At 45.6% G+C, this 17,489-nt stretch overlaps 1 protein-coding gene across 1 annotated transcript in view; it reads left to right on the top strand.

The window, feature by feature from the left end:
* The window catches only part of LOC311271002 (melanopsin-A-like), a 38,735-nt gene that overhangs the window by 7,375 nt on the left and 13,871 nt on the right, over window positions 1-17,489 (top strand). Inside the window, exons 2-5 of the mRNA XM_084376324.1 lie at window positions 5,866-6,008; window positions 11,732-11,865; window positions 16,170-16,373; window positions 17,075-17,246. Of these exons, the coding sequence (XP_084232450.1) occupies window positions 5,866-6,008; window positions 11,732-11,865; window positions 16,170-16,373; window positions 17,075-17,246 (653 nt within the window). The remainder of the gene's footprint in view (window positions 1-5,865; window positions 6,009-11,731; window positions 11,866-16,169; window positions 16,374-17,074; window positions 17,247-17,489) is intronic.

Raw genomic sequence — 17,489 nt, 5'->3', positions numbered from 1 at the left:
AAGTAAAACATGCAGCTGCAGAATCTTCATTAACTCGTCACTGATTAGTTTTTATAGTTTGTCGAGAAGAATTTAAGGTTCAAACCCTCTAAAAGTCAGAAACCATCAACAGAATGTGAAGAAATAACAGATGTGACGTTTTGTCAGACGTCTACACACACAGGGATATTTACTGAAGTTAGCATGCTAACAGGCTAGCCTAGGCAGTCTATTCTTCTGTAATGACCTCAGACTGAAGGTTAATTTGTACATATTGCACCTTTAACAGAGACGCTCTGTCGTCCTCTGTCAGCTGACCTCTAATCAACTCTCTCCTGTCCAGATTTCTGGCCTCGAGCCACAAGTTTGACAACCAGCCTCAGTTTGAGGAGATTTCACGACTTTGAGACGAAGCAGGAGGCCGAACGCCACGAGCTGCACTGTGATGAGAAAACCAAGATACAGAGCGATAAAACACACGAGCTGTGAGACTTTAATTACATCCAGACTGATTCACACACACGCACACACACACACACACACACACACACACACACACACACACACACACAGCTGTAATTGCAGTGTGCAGTAAACTGGGTCAGCTGCATATAGAAAAGGTGAACGATGTCATCGTGTTGCATAATTAAAGTCGGACCGGTTCCTGTCTGATCCACTTCACATCCACATCAGGACGACACCTCCTGTAAATAATGCTGCGTTCAGGGCCCGCTGGAATGAGTGGGAAAAATTAAAAAATGTCCTGCAGCGTTCACACTTTCTTCACGGCTTTTAATCAGAGTTTGAACTTTATAACAGGAGATATATTGAAATGTATTTCTCATCTTGACATGTTAAATAATTAGATTCATTCCTTTCATCTCTGGATGTTGTGGTCTTAAATCTCACTGCAGCTTTTCTAAAAAATTGCAATGCATGTTGATGTTTTGTGAGAGCAACAGAAACTTGAACGATATGATAAATAAACTGGTGACAAGAGAGCAGGAGACTCTTCTCTGCAGGTTTGTGACCTTCCATCTGTTGTTTTAATATAAAACTATAAAATTATAAAAACATTGATCGAAAATCGAAAAGAATAAAATCATGACAGGAAAGACACGTAGACGTGGAGCTGAAACATGACAGTAAAACCAGAGACACTGATTTTATTTATGTTTTTATTTTAATGATCATTTTCCTTCTTGTAATCAGTTTTTAAAAAGCAGAGGGTTAGGGGTTAGGGTGTCCATAAAAATCATGTCCATAAAAATCAATCAATAACGTAACCTTCAACACAACTAATGAACAGAAACATCAACACGATAAAGAAACAACCAGCTAACCCTAAACCACCATAGGAAATACTGCTGATAACACTTAAACCAGTCATTAGCTGTTTGTCTAAAGGAGCAGAGGAGGAGTAAAGACCTTATATCTGTATAATACATTATCTGTATGTATGAATGTGCTGGTTGGATCCTTCATGATGTGAGATCCTGAATGGTTTGTGATGCTGCGCTGCTCTCAGTTAATGTGGTGACACAGTGGTGAAGTGGATGTAAACAGTCGCTGCTGATGACGTGGAAAACATTGTGATAACGACGGTTTGTTCACAGACTGCAGGAACATTCATACAAGCTTTAATTAACATGTTTCCTGTCCCCTCGTCACACTTCAGTGATCCTCCCTCAGCTTCATGTCCTACTTTTGTCTTCAGCAGAACAGATTCAATGTAGGATTTATTTGTTGGATATAAAAGTAAAGTGATGTCTCAGAGGAGGAGACGAACACGTGGTTACAGAACACTTCCATGAAGAAGAAGCTTCCAGTGTTGAAGTTCAGCTGCAGTTCCTCTAACGTCCACAGTTACATAAGTTATGTTACTTAAATACATTAGTAACTTAACTCACCACTCAAGTCACTTCCCCTCCCAGAGATTCTGCCGTCCTCCCTGCAGGCTCAGATCTTTATAAAGACAGAGGACAAGCTATCAGGACCTGTCCAATAATAATGTTTGTATTAAAACCTGATAATCACTCCAATAAATGTATAAATACGTTTTATTAAAGCTGATTTAGTTCTTCATTTCTCCGATAAAAAAAATCTCTCCATCACTTTTAAACTGTAAAATGCAGACGGACTATTTAGTTTATTAAATTTAACATCAGACAAACACAAAGACATCATCAAGTCATCAAGTCTCAAGTCTTTACTTCCCTCTCTATCACGATGGTTCAGACCCAACGATATCCTGTCAGAACGTTTCCACCCCATCAAGCACACATTTGTAGTTCTGGACGAGGACGAGACTCATTTTCAAATAAACGTTAAAAACAGAGTGGATTTTAAAAGAATAATAATTTCAGCTATGTTTTTAGATCAAACAACCAATTTAATGTTTACATAAATGAATCTGCACCATTTCTATGCTGTACGTTGAGTTCAACATCAAGGATTTCAGTGGTTTTGCTGTAAACATATAAATATATAAATATATAAACACATAAATATATAAACATATAAATATATAAACATATAAACACAAATATATAAACATATAAAGTATAAACATATAATAAATATATAAAGTATAAACATATAAACATAAATATATAAAAACACAATTTTAAGGTTTTGTTTATCAGATTTTAAGCGACACAAACAATTAAAAGGTTGTAAAAAGTAAAACGTTGTACACAAACTTCGAATTTAATGTTGCTTTGACTCATTTTATTTATGTTTCCTAGAAAATACTTGTTTACTAGAAGAGCAAAATATTGTTGTGTCCATTTTAACACTGCATCTCTTGTAATGATGTGTTTTTGCTGTGTGAAGTTTTTCACTTCATTGAACAAGAAAGTGACTGAATGTGATATAAACACAGAAACATTATTTTTAGCTCATTAAACAATCAAATATACGCAAAGTGCACAAGATATGTGTCGCAAACTATACTCCAATATTACATGAGTGGATTCATGTTTGTGTTAACGTAAAGTTTAAACTGTGGTGTGATGAACTGATGTAGTTACAGTGTCTTCTGTCTGTTTGATGGTGAATATAAAGTGATGGTGAGAGAACTGGAGAACTGACAGAATGATTAAAGAGGCACTGGATTATTTACATCATGTATATATATATGTATATATGCATCATTAGCACAATATCAGTATTTTAAATTATCACAGTTATGGTTCAAATCAGTCTTTCTCAACGCCCCTTATCTAATTTAGGAAGCAGACAATGTTTGTGGTCTCCAGCAGCAGCAGAGGGAAACAGTACTCAGGTGTGTCAGTACTCCAGTGTGTCAGTACTCAGGTGTGTCAGTACTCCAGTGTGTCAGTACTCAGGTGTGTCAGTACTCCAGTGTGTCAGTACTCCAGTGTGTCAGTACTCAGGTGTGTCAGTACTCCAGTGTGTCAGTACTCCGGTGTGTCAGTACTCAGGTGTGTTAGTACTCCAGTGTGTCAGTACTCCAGTGTGTCAGTACTCAGGTGTGTTAGTACTCCAGTGTGTCAGTACCCAGTAGTGTCAGTACTCCAGTGTGTCAGTACTCAGGTGTGTCAGTACTCCAGTGTGTCAGTACTCAGGTGTGTCAGTACTCCAGTGTGTCAGTACTCAGGTGTGTCAGTACTCCAGTGTGTCAGTACTCCATTGTGTCAGTACTCCAGTGTGACAGTACTCCATTGTGTCAGTACCCAGGTGTGTTAGTACTCCAGTGTGTCAGTACTCAGGTGTGTCAGTACTCAGGTGTGTCAGTACTCCAGTGTGTCAGTACTCCAGTGTGACAGTACTCCATTGTGTCAGTACCCAGGTGTGTCAGTACTCCAGTGTGTCAGTACCCAGTAGTGTCAGTACTCCAGTGTGTCAGTACTCAGGTGTGTCAGTACTCCAGTGTGTCAGTACCCAGTAGTGTCAGTACTCCAGTGTGTCAGTACTCCAGTGTGTCAGTACCCAGGTGTGTTAGTACTCCAGTGTGTCAGTACTCCATTGTGTCAGTACTCCAGTGTGTCAGTACCCAGGTGTGTTAGTACTCCAGTGTGTCAGTACCCAGGTGTGTCAGAATCAGAATCAGAATCAGAATCAGAATCCGAATCCGGATACTGTATTAATCCCCGGAGGGAAAATGTTTTGTTACAGATGCTCCGTGCAAAGCAGAAATAGAAATATAGCCTGAATGGAAACAAGAGATAAAGATATAGATAACATAGTAAAGTAGACAATAAAATAAAGTAATAAAATAAGATATATAAAATAGAAAAATAAAATAAAATAGACAATCTTAACTGTTCAATGACCACTCCAAGTATTTACAAATATACAGTGCAATATAAATATATATATGGTATGGCAGATGTACATTTATATACATATATAAATATATATAGCCATTTGAGTCCAAACATCAGAGGGAGGAGTTGTAAAGTTTAATGGCCACAGGTAGGAATGACTTCCTGTGGCGCTCAGTGGTGCATTTTAGAGCAATTAGTCTCTCGCTGAAGGTGCTCCTCTGTTTGACCAGAGCGTTGTGGAGAGGGTGAAAGTCATACTGCAGTATCGCCCGCAACTTCGACAGCGTCCTCCTGTCAGACACTGCTGTCAAAGTGTCCAGCTCCACCCCCACAACGTCACTGGCCTTTCTGATCAGCTTGTTGAGTCTGTTGGCATCTGCTACTCTCAGCCTGCTGCCCCAGCACACAACAGCAAACAGAACAGCACCTGTCCCTTCTTGTAGAGGACTTCAGTGTTCCTAGTCCAGTCCAGTTTATTGTCGATGAACACCCCCAGACATTTGTAGTGTTCCACGATGTCTACGTTATGCCCAAGAATGGAAACTGGGCTCACTGGTGTCCTGGTTCTCCTCAGATCCACCACCAGCTCTTTGGTCTTTGTTGTGTTGAGCTGCAGGTGGTTCAGCTCACACCATGTGACGAAGTTATCCACCACAGCCCTGTATTCAGCCTCATCACCTTGCTGATACATCCAACGACATCAGAGTCATCAGAAAACTTCTGAAGATGGCACGATGTCTGGTAGCTGAAGTCCGTGGTGTAAAGGGTGAAGAGTAAAGGAGAGAGGACAGTCCCTTGTGGGGCCCCGGTGTTGCTGACCACTGCATCTGACACACAGTGCTGCAAGCGCACGTACTGTGGTCGGCCAGTGAGGTAGTCCACAGTCCAGGACACAAGGGGGGGATCCACCAGCATCGCCGTCAGCTTGTCACCCAGTACAGCAGACCTGATGGTATTGAAAGCACTGGAGAAGTCAAAGAACGTGACCCTCACAGTGCTCCCCGGCCTCCAGGTGGGCGTAGACACGGTTCAGCATGTAGATGATGGCATCTTCAACTCCAATCCGGGTCTGGTAGGCGAACTGGAGGGGATCCAGGTGCGGCCTGACCATAGGCCTGAGCTGCTTTAGGACCAGTCTCTCCAGGGTCTTCATGATATGTGACGTCAGTGCCACCGGTCGGTTTTAAAGTTTAAAACTCTGATTTCACTCAACTTCTGTTAATTCGCTTTGTCATTAAACACCAGCTCTTCTCCAACACCTGCAATATTTACCTGTGCTTATAGATATTATATTAATGTTTCGATAATTAAACACCCCGATTGACAGAAAACTACTCATTACTATGAAGTGGACATAGATTTACAGTTGTCAGGAAAACATGGCGTTGTAATTAGCAGAGCCGTTTGCCAACCGGCGCGGAGATATTCGTGTCTGGTGTGAAAAGAAGGGCCGTGGCTCGCGCGAGAATTTCCGAGCGCGGCGCTTCGCAGCGCTTCAGCGTCCTGTCTGAACCTGGCATTACCTGGAGTGTGATTTTGACGACCGACCTGCAGCATTGTCATGTTTATGTGCCATTTCCTGTTTGTCCTCCAGGTGGCGATGGCGCCCGAGGCCCCACACCCCTTCCCCACGGTGGACGTGCCCGACCACGCCCACTACACCATCGGCTCCGTCATACTCGCCATCGGCATCACCGGCATGGTCGGCAACTTCCTGGTCATTTACGCCTTCTGCAGGTAGGACGACTTCCTGTGCCCAAATATGGTTCACGCCCTTCCTGTGAGCCTGACTCTGTCTGTCTCTGACTCTGTCTCTGACTCTGACTCTGTCTGTCTCTGACTCTGTCTCTGACTCTGACTCTGTCTGTCTCTGACTCTGACTCTGTCTCTGTCTCTGTCTGACTCTGACTCTGACTCTGTCTCTGACTCTGTCTCCTCTGACTCTGACTCTGACTCTGTCTCTGTCTCTGTCTCTGTCTGACTCTGTCTCTGACTCTGTCTCCTCTGACTCTGACTCTGTCTCTGACTCTGTCTCCTCTGACTCTGACTCTGACTCTGACTCTGTCTCCTCTGACTCTGACTCTGTCTGACTCTGACTCTGTCTGACTCTGACTCTGACTCTGTCTCTGACTCTGACTCTGTCTCTGTCTCTGACTCTGACTCTGTCTCTGTCTCTGACTCTGTCTCTGACTCTGACTCTGTCTCTGACTCTGTCTCTGTCTCTGTCTCTGTCTCTGACTCTGTCTGACTCTGACTCTGTCTGTCTCTGTCTCTGACTCTGTCTCTGTCTCTGACTCTGACTCTGACTCTGACTCTGAGTCTGACTCTGTCTGACTCTGACTCTGACTCTGTCTCTGACTCTGTCTCTGTCTCTGTCTGACTCTGACTCTGTCTGTCTCTGTCTCTGTCTCTGACTCTGACTCTGTCTCTGTCTCTGACTCTGTCTCTGACTCTGTCTCTGTCTCTGACTCTGACTCTGTCTCTGTCTCTGACTCTGTCTATGACTCTGTCTGACTCTGACTCTGACTCTGTCTCTGTCTCTGACTCTGACTCTGACTCTGTCTCTGTCTCTGTCTCTGTCTGACTCTGTCTCTGTCTCTGACTCTGTCTCTGACTCTGTCTGACTCTGACTCTGACTCTGACTCTGTCTCTGACTCTGTCTCTGTCTCTGTCTCTGTCTGACTCTGTCTCTGACTCTGACTCTGTCTCTGTCTCTGACTCTGTCTCTGACTCTGTCTGTCTCTGACTCTGTCTCTGTCTCTGTCTCTGACTCTGTCTCTGACTCTGTCTGACTCTGACTCTGACTCTGTCTCTGACTCTGTCTCTGTCCCTGTCTCTGTCTGACTCTGTCTCTGACTCTGTCTCTGACTCTGACTCTGACTCTGACTCTGTCTCTGTCTCTGTCTCTGACTCTGACTCTGTCTGACTCTGACTCTGTCTCTGACTCTGTCTCTGTCCCTGTCTCTGTCTGACTCTGTCTCTGACTCTGTCTCTGACTCTGACTCTGTCTCTGTCTCTGTCTCTGACTCTGTCTGACTCTGACTCTGACTCTGTCTCTGTCTCTGACTCTGTCTCTGACTCTGTCTGTCTCTGACTCTGTCTCTGACTCTGTCTGACTCTGACTCTGTCTCTGTCTCTGTCTCTGTCTGACTCTGACTCTGTCTCTGTCTCTGACTCTGACTCTGACTCTGTCTGACTCTGACTCTGACTCTGTCTCTGTCTCTGACTCTGTCTCTGACTCTGTCTGTCTCTGACTCTGTCTCTGACTCTGTCTGTCTCTGACTCTGTCTCTGTCTCTGTCTGACTCTGACTCTGTCTCTGTCTCTGACTCTGTCTCTGACTCTGTCTGACTCTGACTCTGACTCTGACTCTGTCTCTGACTCTGTCTCTGTCTGACTCTGTCTCTGACTCTGTCTCTGACTCTGTCTCTGACTCTGTCTCTGACTCTGTCTGTCTCTGACTCTGTCTCTGTCTCTGTCTCTGTCTCTGACTCTGTCTCTGACTCTGTCTGACTCTGACTCTGACTCTGTCTCTGACTCTGTCTCTGTCCCTGTCTCTGTCTGACTCTGTCTCTGACTCTGTCTCTGACTCTGACTCTGACTCTGTCTCTGACTCTGTCTCTGTCTCTGACTCTGTCTGACTCTGACTCTGTCTCTGTCTCTGACTCTGTCTCTGACTCTGTCTGTCTCTGACTCTGTCTCTGACTCTGTGTCTGTCTCTGACTCTGTCTCTGTCTCTGTCTGACTCTGACTCTGTCTCTGTCTCTGACTCTGTCTGACTCTGACTCTGTCTCTGTCTCTGACTCTGACTCTGACTCTGTCTCTGACTCTGTCTCTGTCTCTGACTCTGTCTGACTCTGACTCTTACTCTGACTCTGTCTCTGTCTCTGACTCTGTCTCTGACTCTGTCTGTCTCTGACTCTGTCTCTGACTCTGTCTCTGTCCCTGTCTCTGTCTGACTCTGTCTCTGACTCTGACTCTGTCTCTGCAAATGTTCTACATGAACTTCTTTCTGTCTTTGTGTAGAAACATGGAGTCTGTTTGTCTCAGTGAAGGACGGGTTTGTTTCATATAGAGCAGGAAGTGACATCACATCACAGGTGGTCACTCAGATGCAGGTTAATGTAGCTGTGAGCTGACGGTCAGATTAAAGTTCAGAGAGATTCATGACATTTAGTGTTGGTGTGTTTTCTTCTACTGGTTCCAGTTAAACACTGAACAGCTGCGTGTTGACTACAGCTCAGTTTAATCCACACAGGATGAAATGAAGGCAGATTCTTCTCACGCACACGATGTAAAGTCATAATTGCCAGATTAAAAAATGTAGAAAATTCTGAGAAGGGCGTCGATATTCTCTCTCTGTAATCCTATGAAATGCTTTTAAATGTTGTTAAACGATTTGTTTTCTCCCTCCTGGTGATGAAGTTAAGATCAGATAATCCACAAATGAGAGACGATCAGTTCAGTCTGAAATGATTAGTTTCTCCTGTGAAACACCTGTGGACTCAAACACAGGTGTGACGTGACGACTCGCAGCTCTTAAAGCTCCTCGGACCGAAGTTTAATCTCCTGCTGGGATATGTGTGTGTCCTCCGGCTGCAGTGAGTCTCGGCTGGTATCGACCACACACACAAACACACACACACACACACACACACACACAAACACACACACTCAGGCTTTTATCTTCATCCCTCCACAGAACCTCTGAAACAGAGTCGGGCATTTCTGGACTCTTTTGACGAAATTTCAGCACTTAAGACGAGTTCGACCCACTTATTGATCGCACCATTTATGGGACAGATATTGATCTTTGATCAGAACCGTCCCGGCTCCATGATGGACGCTCCATTGATCAAATGTTAAATATAGAAGTGAAGCAGCACTAAGTGATTTTTCCATGTGGGCTCTTCTTCGTCCTCTGAAATGGACTTGATGAACCTCGTGGCGTCCTGACACCTGCTAGTCCACTTAGCAATCAAGGCTGTGCAGCTTCAAAAGACACTTTACAGCTTATTAATATACCAAGTTATTGACATTTACAGAAATGATATCATCAGAGATGTGTGCAGATTAAACTCGTCCATCTCGTCTCGTTTTGCCAAAATAGTCAGCTCAAAATAGTCAGGACGAAAGCCGTCTGGAGCCGTCAGGCTGCAACTAACCATTATTTCCATTAGTGATTCATTTGCTGATCATTTCCAGGATTAACATGTTCTGAGATTCATGTAAACTTATCCTAAAAGTACAGACCTGGCTGGGTTAGGGTTAGTTATAAAGGTTATAAGCTGAGAATGTTCTGTAAATGTTTCTGTCATTGATCAGTCATTTATTCTTCTCGCCTGGATGTTTTAATGCAAAACTCTGCAGATGAGCTGTAACTGCTCCTGTCAGCTGGAAGACATGAGTCCACATCATACAGTCTGACATGGTTCAAAAGTTCAAATGTAATAACACTGAAAGTTAACACTTAACACGTTTCTCTGAGGAAATATTCAGGTGCCTGTTAAAAAATGCCATTTGGTGACTTTATGTCTCCTGCCTGAGAGAAACAGGAGGATTAAACTCATTATAGTTCTTTATTTTATTATTCACATTAACTCTGTGTGGATAAAAGAGTCAGAAACAAGAGCTGAGGTGGAAAAACTGACGATTCAAAGAGCAAAACTACATAAACTACATGATGGACCATCACCTGGAGGCTGGAGAAAGAAAAGAGAGTGGGTCTCTTGTCTACTTGATCTCTCATTGGCTGTTGTGGGTTCGAGGGTGGGCATAGAAGCTTGTATCTGCTCAAATGACTGACAGACAGACAGGCAGACAGACAGGCAGGTGGACAGACAGACAGACAGACAGATGGACAGACAGACAGAGAGACAGACAGGCAGACAGACAGTCCAAAACTCTTCAGTTAAAGCAGCAGATCCTCACATTTAACAAGCTGAACCAGACAGTGTTTTAAAGCAACACTAGGTAGCTTTTCGACCTTAAAATAATGTTTCTAAACTCAGTTAAGTGGTAGAATAACGGTTAATAGGATGAACGGTGACGCCTCTGCAGCCTGAGGGGGGTCGCGCCGGTAGAAACCGCACTGTGTAACTTCCCTGAGCGGGTCGGAACCGATCTGATGTAAAGAAGTCTAGTGCGACCTGCTTTACGACACGTTTATTCATCGGTGGATTTAGCCAGCAGCTACTTGGATTTTTTGTAAACCAACGCCATGGCCAAGCCAGCTAAAACAGCCAAGAAGGTTTTGTCTGAGGAGGCGAAGAAAAGAAAAAGAGAAAGTGATATAACATGAGCCTGACATGGACAAATATTGGACCAGCTTACACTCGGTGGTGCGAGCTGAAAGAACTGATGGCGACCTAGCCTCGATGCTACTGGATTTGTAAGTCATATATTACATAGATACATATTTATTATCTTACCGACTTTTACTTTGAGTTGATCTGTTGTTATGTGGTGTTCATTGGGGCTCTATTTGTCCAGTTTATAACTGTAATAAAGCCGGGAGATAAGCTAATGCTGTCCGTTTCGATAGCTTGCTCGTTTTCATGTAGTGACTGTAGACGATGACTAACTTACTAAAACACTGTGAACGTCTTGTCTTGTAAAGTTGCAGTTTTCTTAGTTCATGCAGATATTCAACGTAATTGTTGAACAGTGTGGTCAGGAGGTAACGTCAGGCTATTGTTGTTATCGGTAACGTTAGCATGCTACTTAGCTACTGTTGTCGTCCCAAGTTGGTTGTAGTTATTGCACCAAACACAACGTCAGCTTGCTCGTTTTCATGTAGTGACTGTAGACGATGACTAACTTACTAAAACACTATGAACGTCTTGTCTTGTAAAGTTGCAGATTCCTTAGTTCATGCAGATAATCAACGTAATTGTTGAACAGTGTGATCGGGATCGGGAGGTAACGTTAGCATGCTACTTACTGTTGTCATACCAAGTTGGTTGTAGTTATTACGCCGAACACAACGTCAACTTGCGATTGTATTCAGTAACTCCCGAAAACGTAGTTATATTTTCAGACGTTACTAAACACATTCACGCCCAAGCGTCATGTTTTGGAAGTAACTTAGTCGGTGCAGTCACTACAACCAACTCGGTGTGAGAATAACTCTAGCATGCTAATGTGCTGTGCAGCCTATATGCTAACAAACTACCAGCTGCTCTCTCTGAATCGAGCTTGTTGTCGGCACTCGGTTGAGGTTTTTTCAGACGATTTCGTGATTCGCCGGCTCCGTCAACAAATTCACGTGTATTCATTTTCCCCAGGGAGGCTCGTACAGCGACAGTATTTACGACTCTAGTAACAGATAATTGCGCCTCTCAACCAGCCGGGGGTAGTAATGAGTCCAAACTACCTAGTGTTGCTTTAATGTTTCTACTAGAAAACAACTGAAATGATGAATCGTGTGTATGTGTGTGTGTGTGTGTGTGTGTGTCTCAGGAGTCGCAGCCTGCGGACGCCGGCCAACATGTTCATCATTAACCTGGCGATCACCGACCTGCTGATGTGCGTCACACAGACGCCGATCTTCTTCACCACCAGCATGCACAGGAGGTGGATCTTTGGAGAGAAAGGTACGCTGTGACATCACAAACTAACAGACAGACAGACAGACGGACAGACGGACAGACGGACAGACAGACAGACGGACAGACACGCTGGTTTCATCAGTTCACTTTAACAAACAGGAAGCAGCTGTTTGTGTCCAGTGTGAGTTGTTTTAACACATATATCACACGTCACATATATGATGTTACTCAACTTGTCTCACATGATCTGGTCCTGAACCAACAGCACTGTGATGGACATCATCATCAGTGATCATACTTTATTACTCAGCAGAGTAACTAGTAGGGCTTTGACATCGAACTTCGGTATTCGAATATAATTCGAATATTAAAAAAAAAAAGATATTCGAACGAATATCGGGCAGCTTCTAAATATTCGAACCTATAATAAGCATTATTTTTGGTAAATGTGTTTGCCTGAAAACGTAGTTTTCAATCCAGATTCGAGGCTTTTTTCAGCCTGTTTCGTGAAACGCGAGCTCATGAGCATTGATCACCTGGGGCTTCTGTACGTTATCACGTCGTTAGCGCCTGACGCCTGTTTACACTCTTTCACAGAAAAACAATGGCGGAGCAAAAGGCTGCGAGTGCGGAAGGAGAACTATACACGCCGGAAAATTTAAGGAGTAATGTGTGGCGCTTCTTTGGTTTCCTGAAACAAGGAAAAATAATGAGAAAGGACAAAGTTATTTGTAAAATATGTAAGACTAAACTTATCGACCACTCCACGACCAGCAACTTGAGAGCCCACCTGTCAACACTTTTCTGTCTATTGATTGATACACTGCCCTCTGGTGGACAGAACATAGAACAACAGAAAAACGACTTTCTTTTGATACTAATATAGGTCTTACTGGAGGCATTTAATGATCAAAATATTATCAATAAATATTCGAATATATTCGAATATTAATATTAATAAACAAACGAAGTTCGAATATGATTTTTTGGGCAAATGTCAAAGCCCTAGTAACTAGTAACTAAAGCTATAAATAAAGGTAGTCGGGTACAAAGTAGGAAGTAGCTTGAGATGGAAGTGAAGTACAACCTTCAGAAGCTGCTGTTCTGTGTGAACTCAAGTCAAAAGATAATCATTTCATAAAAAATGAAAAAAGTACAAAAACAAAACATTAAACCGGCAGCCTGTCTGAATGGAAACAAGCTAAAGCTGATGTCTGCCTGGAGGGACGGAGACAACATCCTGACCCAGTGTGAATGTTAACCAGGGACAGAACAGAGTCCTCAGAGATGTGTCCTCTGTTTCCTCCGTCTCCTCAGAGACGTGTCCTCCGTCTCCTCCGTCTCCTCAGAGATGTGTCCTCTGTTTCCTCCGTCTCCTCAGAGACGTGTCCTCCGTCTCCTCCGTCTCCTCAGAGACCTGTCCTCCGTCTCCTCCGTCTCCTCAGAGACGTGTCCTCTGTCTCCTCAGTGACGTGTCCTCTGTCTCCTCCGTCTCCTCAGTGACGTGTCCTCTGTCTCCTCTGTCTCCTCTGTCTCCTCAGTGACGTATCCTCTGTCTCCTCAGTGACGTGTCCTCTGTCTCCTCTGTCTCCTCAGAGACGTGTCCTCCGTCTCCTCTGTCTCCTCAGAGACGTGTCCTCTGTCTCCTCCGTCTCCTCAGAGATGTGTCCTCCGTCTCCTCCGTCTCCTCAGAGACGTCTCCTCTGTCTCCTCAGTGACGTGTCCTCCGTCTCCTCTGTCTCCTCAGTGACGTGTCCTCCGTCTCCTCCATCTCCTCAGAGACGTGTCCTCCTTCTCCTCCATCTCCTCAGAGATGTGTCCTCCGTCTCCTCTGTCTCCTCAGTGACGTGTCCTCTGTCTCCTCCGTTTCCTGAGAGATGTGTCCTCTGTCTCCTCAGAGACGTGTCCTCCGTCTCCTCTGTCTCCTCAGAGACGTGTCCTCTGTCTCCTCCGTTTCCTGAGAGATGTGTCCTCCGTCTCCTCCGTCTCCTCAGAGACGTGTCCTCTGCCTCCTCCGTTTCCTGAGATGTGTCCTCTGTCTCCTCAGAGACGTGTCCTCCGTCTCCTCTGTCTCCTCAGTGACGTGTCCTCCATCTCCTCAGAGACGTGTCCTCCGTCTCCTCAGAGATGTGTCCTCCGTCTCCTCTGTCTCCTCAGTGACGTGTCCTCCGTCTCCTCCATCTCCTCAGAGACGTGTCCTCCTTCTCCTCCATCTCCTCAGAGATGTGTCCTCCGTCTCCCCTTTCTCCTCAGTGACGTGTCCTCTGTCTCCTCCGTTTCCTGAGAGATGTGTCCTCTGTCTCCTCAGAGACGTGTCCTCTGTCTCCTCTGTCTCCTCAGTGACATGTCCTCTGTCTCCTCTGTCTCCTCAGAGACGTGTCCTCTGTCTCCTCCGTCTCCTCAGAGATGTGTCCTCCGTCTCCTCCGTCTCCTCAGAGACGTGTCCTCTGTCTCCTCCGTCTCCTCAGAGACGTGTCCTCTGTCTCCTCAGTGACGTGTCCTCCGTCTCCTCCATCTCCTCAGAGACGTGTCCTCCTTCCCCTCCATCTCCTCAGAGATGTGTCCTCTGTTTCCTCCGTCTCCTCAGAGACGTGTCCTCCTTCTCCTCCGTCTCCTCAGAGACGTGTCCTCTGTCTCCTCTGTCTCCTCAGAGACGTGTCCTCTGTCTCCTCAGTGACGTGTCCTCCGTCTCCTCCATCTCCTCAGAGACGTGTCCTCCTTCCCCTCCATCTCCTCAGAGATGTGTCCTCTGTTTCCTCCGTCTCCTCAGAGACGTGTCCTCCTTCTCCTCCGTCTCCTCAGAGACGTGTCCTCTGTCTCCTCCGTCTCCTCAGAGACGTGTCCTCCGTCTCCTCTGTCTCCTCAGTGACGTGTCCTCCGTCTCCTCCATCTCCTCAGAGACGTGTCCTCCTTCTCCTCCATCTCCTCAGAGACGTGTCCTCTGTCTCCTCTGTCTCCTCAGTGACGTGTCCTCTGTCTCCTCTGTTTCCTGAGAGATGTGTCCTCTGTCTCCTCAGAGACGTGTCCTCCGTCTCCTCTGTCTCCTCAGTGACGTGTCCTCTGTCTCCTCAGAGACGTGTCCTCTGTCTCCTCTGTCTCCTCAGAGATGTGTCCTCCGTCTCCTCCGTCTCCTCAGAGACGTGTCCTCCGTCTCCTCCGTCTCCTCAGAGACGTGTCCTCTGTCTCCTCTGTCTCCTCAGTGACGTGTCCTCTGTCTCCTCTGTCTCCTCAGTGACGTGTCCTCCGTCTCCTCCATCTCCTCAGAGACGTGTCCTCCTTCTCCTCCATCTCCTCAGAGATGTGTCCTCCGTCTCCTCTGTCTCCTCAGTGACGTGTCCTCTGTCTCCTCTGTTTCCTGAGAGATGTGTCCTCTGTCTCCTCAGAGACGTGTCCTCTGTCTCCTCTGTCTCCTCAGTGACGTGTCCTCTGTCTCCTCTGTTTCCTGAGAGATGTGTCCTCTGTCTCCTCAGAGACGTGTCCTCTGTCTCCTCTGTCTCCTCAGTGACGTGTCCTCTGTCTCCTCTGTCTCCTCAGAGACGTGTCCTCCGTCTCCTCTGTCTCCTCAGTGACGTGTCCTCTGTCTCCTCAGTGACGTGTCCTCCGTCTCCTCCATCTCCTCAGAGACGTGTCCTCCTTCTCCTCCATCTCCTCAGAGATGTGTCCTCCGTCTCCTCTGTCTCCTCAGTGACGTGTCCTCTGTCTCCTCTGTTTCCTGAGAGATGTGTCCTCTGTCTCCTCAGAGACGTGTCCTCTGTCTCCTCTGTCTCCTCAGTGACGTGTCCTCTGTCTCCTCTGTTTCCTGAGAGATGTGTCCTCTGTCTCCTCAGAGACGTGTCCTCTGTCTCCTCTGTCTCCTCAGTGACGTGTCCTCTGTGTCCTCTGTCTCCTCAGAGACGTGTCCTCTGTCTCCTCCGTCTCCTCAGAGATGTGTCCTCCGTCTCCTCTGTCTCCTCTGTCTCCTCAGAGACGTGTCCTCTGTCTCCTCCGTCTCCTCAGAGACACTCAGAGCTCATTTTAATAGGAGAGCTTCCCTGACAGAGGAGCAGAGGATGTTGACTGACTGCAGCTTTACTCCTTGATTTCGTGGTTATGATGTCATAATAAATCATTTCCTTCTCTTCTTAAAGGGCCAGTTCACCTCAAAACAAACCTCATTTAAAGAAAGAAAGAAAGAAAGAAATGTCATTAGACTCATCAGGTCTGTGCAGTTTTGATTGGTTCATGAAGCCACATATAAAAGAAACAGACTTTGGTGGTCGCACTCAGGAACTGGATTTATGCAGTAAACCCTGGTGAATGATGTGATGTCACTTCCTGTCAGTAACTCTCATCTTCTTCTCCATCTTTAGGTTGCGAGCTGTACGCGTTCTGCGGCGCTCTCTTTGGGATCTGCTCCATGATCACGCTGACGGTGATCGCCATCGACCGTTACTTCGTCATCACGCGACCTCTGACCTCCATCGGTGTGTTGTCGCGGAAACGGGCCCTCCTCATCCTCATGGCGGCCTGGGCCTACTCTCTGGGCTGGAGCCTGCCGCCGTTCTTCGGCTGGAGTGAGGACACACACGCACAAACACGCACACGCACACACACACACACACACACACACACACACACACACACACACACACGGACCTGAGGTGATTTCACATTCACAGCTTTCTGTCTCTGATCAAACTTATTGTTCATTTATCCTCCAAATCCTGTTTTATTTGATGTCTGTTCAGCTCGAGTTCACACACGCACACACACACACACACACACACACACGTATGTGTGTGTGTGTGTGTGTGTGTGTGTGCGTGTGTGTGTGTGTTTATGAGCACACGATGTTCTCAGGAGGGTTACGGATGAATCTCTTGAATGTGTAGAGTTTGTAGCATCAGGTGTGTTGGGGTGATCGTTTCTCTGGAGCCCCAAAGACGAACTCGTTAAAATAAGAATGTTCTTCCTCAATAGTTTTATGATTTTACACATTTGTTTGTGTTGTTTGAGTAAAAATCGCTGTAAAAAACAAAAACAAAAGTAAGATTTGGGTTTAAAGTAAAAAGTCTGACAAAAGTCAGAAATGTAAACGAGAACTTAATTTCTATTTAATATTGACCCTCATCCTCTCCCGTACTTGGTTACGGACGTTCGATGACTAAATGAAAGTCAAACTGGACCTGACGTCTCCACGAGGACGATATTCAACATTCATGTTAGATAAGATCGTCATCTCTCTCTCTCTGTGTCTGTGTCTCTCGCCCCTCAGGCGCCTACGTCCCGGAGGGTCTGCTGACTTCCTGTACGTGGGACTACATGACGTTCACGCCGTCGGTGCGAGCGTACACCATGCTGCTCTGCATCTTCGTCTTCTTCCTGCCGCTCTTCATCATCATCTACTGCTACGTCTTCATCTTCCGCGCCATCCGCACCACCAACCAGTCAGTCTGCGCGCGCGTGTGTGTGTGTGTGTGTGTGTGTGTCTGTACGTGTGTGTCTGTATGTGTGTGTATGTGTGTGCTTGTGTGTGTGTGTGTGTGTGTGTGTGTGTGTGTGTGTGTCTGCAGTTTTTTCATATAATCCAACACGAGTCTAATTAAGATTTTTTCTATGAATAATTTTTCATGTTTTTTAATTTCTTTGTTTCTGGATCATAAAATCATAAATATTTGACTCTGTGGAAC

This window comes from Pagrus pagrus, assembly GCF_965226575.1.
Source record: "Pagrus pagrus genome assembly, chromosome: 15".
Lineage (NCBI taxonomy): Eukaryota > Metazoa > Chordata > Actinopteri > Spariformes > Sparidae > Pagrus > Pagrus pagrus.
The sequence above is the reverse complement of the archived record's forward strand: the minus strand, read 5'-3'. Positions and strand labels throughout refer to the sequence as shown.